Source organism: Eleutherodactylus coqui, chromosome 6 (genome assembly GCF_035609145.1).
Source record: "Eleutherodactylus coqui strain aEleCoq1 chromosome 6, aEleCoq1.hap1, whole genome shotgun sequence".
Classification (NCBI taxonomy): Eukaryota; Metazoa; Chordata; class Amphibia; order Anura; family Eleutherodactylidae; genus Eleutherodactylus; species Eleutherodactylus coqui.
This window is the reverse complement of record NC_089842.1, coordinates 26,146,370-26,155,424: the sequence shown is the minus strand read 5'-3', so window position 1 is coordinate 26,155,424 and position 9,055 is coordinate 26,146,370. Positions and strand designations below refer to the sequence as shown.

The 9,055-nt window shown below is 45.3% G+C and overlaps 1 protein-coding gene across 3 annotated transcripts in view; it reads right to left on the bottom strand.

The window, feature by feature from the left end:
* Positions 1 to 8,327: 8,327 nt before the first annotated feature.
* LOC136572018 (chymotrypsin-elastase inhibitor ixodidin-like) overlaps positions 8,328 to 9,055 on the bottom strand; it is a 53,594-nt gene continuing 52,866 nt past the window's right edge. For all 3 annotated transcript variants that reach the window (XM_066572639.1, XM_066572640.1, XM_066572641.1), the window contains one exon: positions 8,328 to 8,657. In XM_066572639.1, coding sequence (XP_066428736.1) covers positions 8,461 to 8,657 — 197 coding nt within the window. In that variant the 3' untranslated portion in view covers positions 8,328 to 8,460. The remainder of the gene's footprint in view (positions 8,658 to 9,055) is intronic.

Sequence of the window (9,055 nt, the reverse complement as noted above, 5' to 3'; positions counted from 1 at the left end):
AGGGACGAGCGGGGAGCAGGAGAGCTGAGTAATTACTGATTTGTTATTTTACGCCATGGGGACCCGGTGACAGGGGTTTCCTTAACTCGGTCAGCCCCTTTAAAGCCCTTTGGTCAAAACAATTAATATGGGTCACTTACCAGCTGCAGTAATCAGGAGGATTACACTCACTTTCCACATTTCCGATGTTAGACTTCTGACTCGTCTGTATCTAAAAGTGGAAGACAACTTATTAAATATGTAATGTGATGTGATGACGCCCTTCCTGAGTAGTTTGGCCCCGTCTACCTGTGGGCCCCCAAGTAGTGGTAGAAGGGCTATAATACTCACACTTCTGTCCTCGTCTCTTCTCTCTGCAATGTATTGTTCCCATTAGTGGGTGAGACCTGGAATTTATACTCAGTATCACTTTGTGGTCAGGGGGCGAAACAGCCGACACGCCCGGTCATCCTGGCACTTAGTGGTTATTGAAGCATCCTGGAAGGTGCAGGTGCAGTGGTGGCACACGGATTTAGTCAGATTGGGGCCATTAACTCTCTCTATACTCGAATAGTTTGAGCTAATAAGATGAACAGCAACATCTAAAATATAGTCCACAATCAATGTGTTTGATAACAGATTACATAGTCTCTAATGCATAACGGCCAGGATAGACGGTAGAGTCATAGCAGCCCTTAAAGTGCTTGGAACATTAAAAGTATATTGTTCTAATACCTAGGACTAAACTATAGTGGGGCTATTCTGAACAACTGGTGTGACCCTCTGCTGCAATGTTATGGACCGTTCCTCCTGTTGAAAACACTGGACCACAAAAAAAAAAAAAAAATTTCTGCTACTTGGGGTTTTTCATGTGTCCTATACTAATCCGAAAGTGTAGAGTCCAAATCTGTAGTGAGATTTTGCCTAGGACATTGGGTTCTGAATAGAGATGAGCGAGCATACTCGCTAAGGGCAATTACTCGATCGAACATTGCCTTAGCGAGTACCTGCCCGCTCGGAAGAAAAAGTTCGGCTGCCGGCGGCGGGCGAGGAGCGGCGGGGAGGAACAGAGGGGAGATCTCTCTCTCCCTCTCTCCCCCCCCGCTCCTCCCTGCTCACTGCCGCAACTCACCTCTCACCCGCGCCGGCAGCCGAACATTTTCTTCCAAGCGGGCAGGTACTCGCTAAGGACAATGCTCGATCGAGTAATTGTCCTTAGCGAGTATGCTCGCTCATCTCTAGTTCTGAAGTTACACACGGGATCATTGGCTATTCATACAGATGTGAGAAACTGATTTTCTGTTGGTTATACAGCCCCTGTACATAACTAAATTGTGCTTCAAAACTGTGAAAGATTACAAAAACTTGTTCACACGAACAAACGTGTACATAAAAAGTTCACTTGGGTCGTTACGCGATGCACATACAGTGTTCTAAAGAGCTTTAGGCTCCTGCTTTTCCACTTGTGAGTGTCTGTTGTTGACCGATGCTGAAACCAGCCGTAGCCGCCATCATGTTGGGGTTGAAGTGGCCTTCAGATCTTTTTCCCATGGTGGCCATATCCTGGTGGAATCTTTCCCCGTGTTCATCGCTCACGTCACCCAAATTTGTAGGGAAAAAGTCCAGATAAGAATGTAAGAAATGAATTTTGAGAGACATTGGGCGGCTGAGTTGCTGATCCGCTGCTAACATGTTGCAGTATGGTTGTCAGCCTGATGATTGCCAAGAAAGTTTTGCACAATTAATACAAATGCATCCCAAGTGGTGAGTTCATGCTCAATGTGGATCTGAATGTGTCATCATCACACATTAATTCATGGATTTCAGAACCAACAAAAAGTCCTCCCTTTAGTTTGGCCTCCTCTTTGGTTTTTCCAAACTTGTCCTTCAGATACCGGAAACCTTTTCCATTATGATTGACAACGGTTTTCATTAGGCCGAGCTTAATGTGAAGTGGTGGACGGTACACTTTCATTGGATCGATCAGTGATCCAAGTAGCACATTGTATCTGCCAACAGTGTGCTCAGCTCTGGATGGCCACTGTCTCACTTTGTAATGATGATCACAGCTGTTCTATAGGCACAGAAAGCACCTATGTTTTGTGTACCCCAAGTGTAGAGCCAACAGGAGTGTCACAACCATCAGGTCACCTGCAAATGTTCCAATTACGATTTGAAAAGTTGATCAGCTTCAAAAGAAGTTCCATTGACTCGTACATCTCTTTTATTCCCACAGCATGAGCAATGAGAACAGGAGTCTGTACATAATCTGCACTGCTCAGGTAGATAGTCGCAATCTAGCTCCAGCATAAGGCCTTTCACATCAGCACAGAAACAAATGTCATTTTGCAGCTTGTAATATGATTAGAGATGAGCGAGCATACTCACTAAGGACAATTACTCGATCGAGCATTGTCCTTAGCGAGTATCTCCCCGCTCGGAAGAAAAGGTTCGGCTGCCGGCGCGGGTGACAGGTGAGTTGCAGCCATGAGCAGGAGGGAGCAGGGGGGAGAGAAGGAGAGAGAGATCTCCCCTCCGTTCCTCCCAGCTCTCCCCGCCCCCCACCGGCAGCCGAATCTTTGCTCCTGAGTGGGCAGGTACTTGCTAAGGGCAATGCTCGCTCATCTCTAAATATGATGCTAATTCTGCATAATGATCAGAAAAGTGCGAAGTTGTACATTTTTGTAGTAAATTCTGTAATCTGGAGGCTAACAATTCAGACTTCTCTTTTGATAAAGACCGGTCTCTTACTAGATCATCTGAAATCAGATTGGCTCAGCTGGTGGGGTTTACCTTTTCAGATTCTGGTTCATAACATGCACCAGCAGCAACATCATCCTTGTGATCCCCATTAGAACTGACACTTTCAGAAGCACAAGATGCAGTCAGAATTGGCATTGTATTCTCAGTGTCACGTAGCACCGGCTTCAGACCAGACACAATCAGGATCAACTATTTTTGATTTGTTCTTATTGGGGAATCCAGCAACATTGGTCATCCAAAAATAGCAGTCCGCATTCTGATCTTTTGCTTCACCCCAAATCATAGGCACAGCAAACGGCATTGCCTTCCTCTTGCCATTGAGCTACTGTGTGAACCAGATTAGCACAGTGCAGCCGATGGGAGGTGCCATCTTTTATCTTGATCTCCAACTTTACCACCTAAAATAATACTTACTGTAGCAAAAATGTTCTGGATGGTTAACACTGCTTCCGCTACTCACCTCTAGGCTAAAACAGACATACTAGCTTTATAAGGAAACAGTATTGTCAAGTAGAAGCTTGCGCTTGGCCCATCCCGCGTTACATAAACCTAGAAAATGCTGACATCAGCTTACCGACGCGCTCAGACGTGCCCAGAGTCTGCAGGAACCTGCTGCTGCCAGGAGGTGTTGCAAACGAGGAGCTGGACAGCATGATGCAGGTAATGGTGCAGCAAACTGTAGTTGGCCTATAACTTAGGATCTAGACATCCTAGGCGAATTAGATTCGGATTAAGCACACTCGATTTCATGTAAATAACATGTTTTATCCCCAGTAGCAAAATCTTTGTTTATCAGTGTAATCAGGGTTGCATTACACCAGGTGCCCTTTTCTAGGCACGTGTCTCCTCTCTCTGGGTGGACCAGGTCTGGATCTGTCTTTCTTTCTGTGGGCGTCAGACTTCTAAGATCTGGCTGAGTATAGAAGATTGTGTAAACCTTGGTGACAAGTTCTTACAAACACGTTGTGTGAGGACCACAAGGCTATCTCTTCTCTTTCAAAGATCCATGTACTGACTTCAGGCTGCTTTGGTGGGCATTAGAGATGAGCGAACGTACACGTTAAGGGCAATTTCGCAATCGAGCATCGCTATTTTCGAGTACCTGACTACTCGAGTGAAAAGATTTGGGGGGGTGCCGGGGGGCGGGGGCGGCGTGGTGGAGCGGGGGTTAGCAGTGGGGAACAGGGGGGAGCTCTCTCCCCCCCCCCCCACTCCCCTCTGCAACCCCCCACTCACCCCCGGCGCCCCCCCTGAATCCTTTCACCCGAGTAGTCAGGTACTCGAAAATAGCGATGCTCGATTGCAAAATCGCCCTTAACGAGTACGTTCGCTCATGTCTAGTGGGCATCCTTCCACAAACCCCGAAGTGATACGAGGCGGTCTTGACATAAAAACTCCTCACGTCCACGGGGAATTCAGATGTTGGTGAGCACGATAGTGGGCCATTATTCACTGCCCGATATCACATGCGAAGTTAGTGAAGGGGTTAAGTACGGCAGAGGTTTGGTTATGGTCCGAGGATGTTTCACTTGGAATGGTCTTGGTTTGTTGGTATCTTAACCCCTTTAGCTGTTGGTAGACAAGAGGCATTCCCCACGTCCATCTGATCTGAAGATGGAGTAATGTGATTCGCCACTCCACAGAATGTCCATTGCTCAACTGTCCAATGACGGCGCTATTGCGGACTTGCTGATGCATTACACTTTGTGATGTATACCATGAATGCAGCGGCATAATCCAATTATGCAATAGTGTGCAGTCCCCATCACAAACTATGATTGGCACCTCCAAGGGTCTGCAGGTATAGCAACGTTTAGGACACATGACATGCAGATTAGACACAATCTATTCTATATTTTATACTGATACTATATTAGTTGATGGCGCTTTCAGCATTTCTAGAGGGGTTCATTGTCCCTTCAATAGACCACCGAAGATAATGGTGAAGTCAATAAGTATTTATTAGCATTGGAGCGGGTTTTTACATGGTTGCTATGTCTGTATCACATGTTCCACGGACGTTGACGATGTTATATTATATAACATTCTATCACAGCGCAGCCGCAGTCACCTGACGTCTCATATCTTATTGAGGGGGGAACTTCCTTGCGCAATGTTTGGGCAGAACACATTCACCTTTCTTCCCCATTTTAATCCTTTACAATCTAATTTTGGATCCAGAGTTTCTTAGGGGGCTTTCTCTTTCTACCATTATACAATGGCACCATCTGCTGGCTAGAGCCAGTACTGCGGTATGGGACACGCTGGGGAGGCCCCCCGACAACAGAGCGGTCAGTAATATACAGTAAGAATACCCTGACGGACGTCTTCCGACATCAGAGTTGTACAGGCTTCAATCAGAATGTCTTTAGACGTCAGACAGTGGATTGGAAAGGGTTAAAGATGTAAGGAGGTACTCAAAAACAACCAGGCACATAATTATAGTTGCAAAAAAAATTGGTATGTCATGATTTTTGCAGTTTCTGGGGCAGGAGGTTGCGCCTATATAATATCTTTGGTGTGCGGGGCAATCTAGAGTATAGAATAGATTATGGATTAAACCAATATAGTGGAAACCTGTCCAGGCGTAACATACTGGGGTCGTACAGGGACACTTTGGAATGCTGTCTCTTTAAAAGAGCATGGCGGGTGCAGCATGCCTGCAGTGTGGGTGTGGCTTGTCTATAGAGGGGTGTGGCTTAGTTGAAATTTCCATGAACAGTTCAGCATCTTTGTATCTACAGGGGGAATCAGGGAAAAATAGCGTAGCACCACACTCATGAAAGCAGTCTACAAGAAAAGCTATCTTTATTACCCACAGCAACCAATCACAGAACAGCTTTCATTTTACCTTAGCAGTATGAGAATCAAAAGCTGCATTGAGATTGGTTGCTATCTACAACACAGACAGATTTTATATTTTTCCATGGCCCACCCTGTAATTTGCGCTAATGTTTTTACACTGATTTTGAGTTTTCATGCTCTTTTCACCATTCATATCCAGAGCTACTTCTAAAACCTTACCGCTCGCTCTTGGAAGCAGACCGTGCCATAGCTGCGCCCGTGCGGCTAGACGTGTGATGTCAAGGCTTAGCGTTAAAGGTGCACATGTTGCAAAAAAATCCCACTTCTGACAAATATGCTGCAAAATCCGCATGCAAGGGCTTCTACAGACAGGCGCATGCGCAAATAGGCTCATGACTACGGAACGTATCTGCGCATGTACCTTTGCACTATTGCTCGCGAAAGATAGGACAAGGCCTATTTTTTTTTTCTTGTGCGTATTAGTAAGAATCACGTCTGCAAAACGATCCGAAAACATGCTTGTCCTTTTAAGCCCTAAGAGGGGGGTTCATATGGATGCTACGCAGTTACGATGGTTTCTCACGTGGCAGATGAATTCACCCGGGACAACTCTGTCTCGGAAGTGCTGCGGATTTCACCATTTACAAATCCACAGCAGTTTTGCTGTAAATATCCGAATGTAAGACATGTGGATTCCATGGCAGATCTTTTCATCACATGTGAAAGCACGCTAATGGACCTTTCGGACAGGATGGAATTAGTCCGCGCACAATTTCTGCATCACAGTGTTATCCCTATGGGGATATACGGGAGATGGAATTCAGCAATTAAAATCTGTGGAAAAAAACCAAGAAATTTCACAAGACATTGATTTAAATGGTTTTGTCTTCATGTGCGTGATTCCTGCGCCATATTACTATATTTGACTTGCCCTATCTTTCTGTTTTTTTTTTTTTACATGCAATGATGCAGACTTTGAACAGTTAAACGGTTAAAAAAAAAAAGACTTTTCCCTGGTTGATGTACAAATGTGCTCCATTGCGGTGAGCACGTGTGCCCGTGTCCTCAGGGCTATTTCACCCGCGCCTATGCAGTTTTCGGTCTGTAAAAGAACAGCACTTTCATAGCTCAGTACACTACGTGTTTCCTGCGTTTCTCGCCCTGCTTGCGTTTTCTCTTTTGTGTGCGTACTAGGGCTTAAACACATGGGCATGCTTTAGGGCGCCCACCCACTGGCGATTTTTTTTCCTTTGCGTTTTTTCTCAAGAGCAATTAGTTTTGAATGTGTTCCTGTCCACTGGCGTTTTTTTTTTCGGTCCGTTGCAATTTTTAACATAGGAACTGTCAGTTGCATATGTGTCCTTATTTTTCTCTTAATGCACCCATGAATGTCAATGGAAATTAACGGAAAAGGCGCGAAAAAGCCACGAAAAAGCCACAAAAAACGCCGCGGAAAACGCACGGAAAACGCTGCGTTTTTCACGCACGAAAATCGCAAACGCCAGTGGGTGGGAGCCCTTAGTCCCGTTATGCGGCTGTAAAAATCACAATCGTATAACCGGACGTAACGGAACCATTGATTTCAATGGTTCTGTTTCTACTATCAGGATTCTCGCGGGTTAATACTACCTGCGGGAAAGATAAGACAGGACCATCTTCCCGCTTTCTTCTTTTCCAACTCATGTGCACTAGCGCGGAATTTGAATAGTCCGGAAAAAAAAAAAAAAACGGTTCATGCACAACTACACTCCATAGCAGTCAGCGTATTAGCACATGCTAGCACGTGTTATTGACCTCAACGATATTTTCATACATGCGGAACCCCCCCCCCCCCCATCCCCCGCAAACCGGTCCATTTCATGTGTAATACGAATATGCATTATGGGTATTTACTTCATATTTGCGCATTCCTGTTGACTTCAATGGGCTATTTTATCCATAATACAAACAAAATAAGTCATGCCGCCAAATCTTTTGATTTCTCACCCATTCAGACAGCCTGGTGCGGCGAATATGTATGCTGCAGTCCGGAATTCCATCAGCTGGGGAGAAAGAGTTTAAACTCCCTCCCCCTTCCGTTGCTGGCAGCTACTATAGCCTTCTATGGGAGCTGCCTGCTGATCACATCCAAAAGTTGGGGCATGACCTATTTTTTCCGGCTACGTGTAGAAGCGGCCGTCTGGAATCCACACTCTATGGCTATCTTTTCCAGATGGTTGATTTTACGTGCCGGAAAATGGAATCCAATGCTTCAGATGGTCGCGATTTTCGGACAATGTTTTATACCAGCAAAGTAGGCGCGATAAAGCGTTTGTGTGAATAAATAAATAAATCTCGGTATTTTGTATAGCGCCAACTTATTCCGCAGCGCTTTCAGGCAATTATTACTTATTACCCCCCACCAAGCTGGGTTCTCATTTTGTCGACCTTGGAAGGATTAAAGGCTGAGTCAACCTTGAGCCGGCTACCTGAATCATGGGGGGATTGAACTTGCAACCTTCAGGTCGTAGGTGAGAGCTAACACTCTGCATCACACAAATGCATCAAAACTGCATCAGAAAAACGTTGGTGCAAACTTTGACACGGATCCGCGGCTTTACCCCTTTAATTGAAATGCTTTGATGCGGATTTTGGTGACATTTCCCACCATGGACTACTGATAGGAGTGCCCAAATGCGTATGCTAGGATAGTGTATTAGTTGATGGCGCTTTGAACATTTCCGGAAAGGGTTCATTGCCCCTCCAATTGACCACAGTAGACAACGGTGAAGTCAATGAGTTTATTAGCATTGGAGCAGGTTATTACATGGTTACTATGTCTGTATCACATGTTCCACGGGTGTTGCCGCTTGCGGTATTATATTATATAATGTTCTATCACAGCGCAGCCGCAGTCACCTGACTTCTCATATCTTATGCATAGAGGAACTTCCTTGGGCAATGATCAAAGGGAATACATGGACCTTTGTTCCCCTTTCTAAAAACATAAGGCGGTACACAAAAACAGCCGCGCACGCACATACGTATGCAGTCTATTTGTGCGAAGTAATTTGCGCAGTTTTTGGGGCAGGCGGTTCCACATGTCTTAAATTCTTGATGTTCTTCGCAAGCTAAAAAATAGAACAAACAGATTATAGATTAAATGAATGTGGTGGAAACCAGAAGAAGCGTAACATACTGGGGTCGTACGGGGACACTATGGAATGCTGTCTCCTTAAAAGGGTATGGCGGGTGCAGCATGCTTGCACTGTGGGTGTGGCATGTCTATAGAGGGGTGTGGCTTAGTTGAAATTACCATGAACCGTTCAGCATCTTTGTAACTATATAGCGTGCGTTCCGGAAAAGTAACACTCTTATGAACCTGACCGCAAGAAAATCTGTCTTTATTGCCGACAGCAACCAATCACAGTGCGGCTGCTTTCATTTTACCGCAGCGGTAAAAGAAATGAAATCTGTGTTGCGATTGGTTGCGATGGACAGCGAAGATTGTTAATGTTTTTCCACAGAT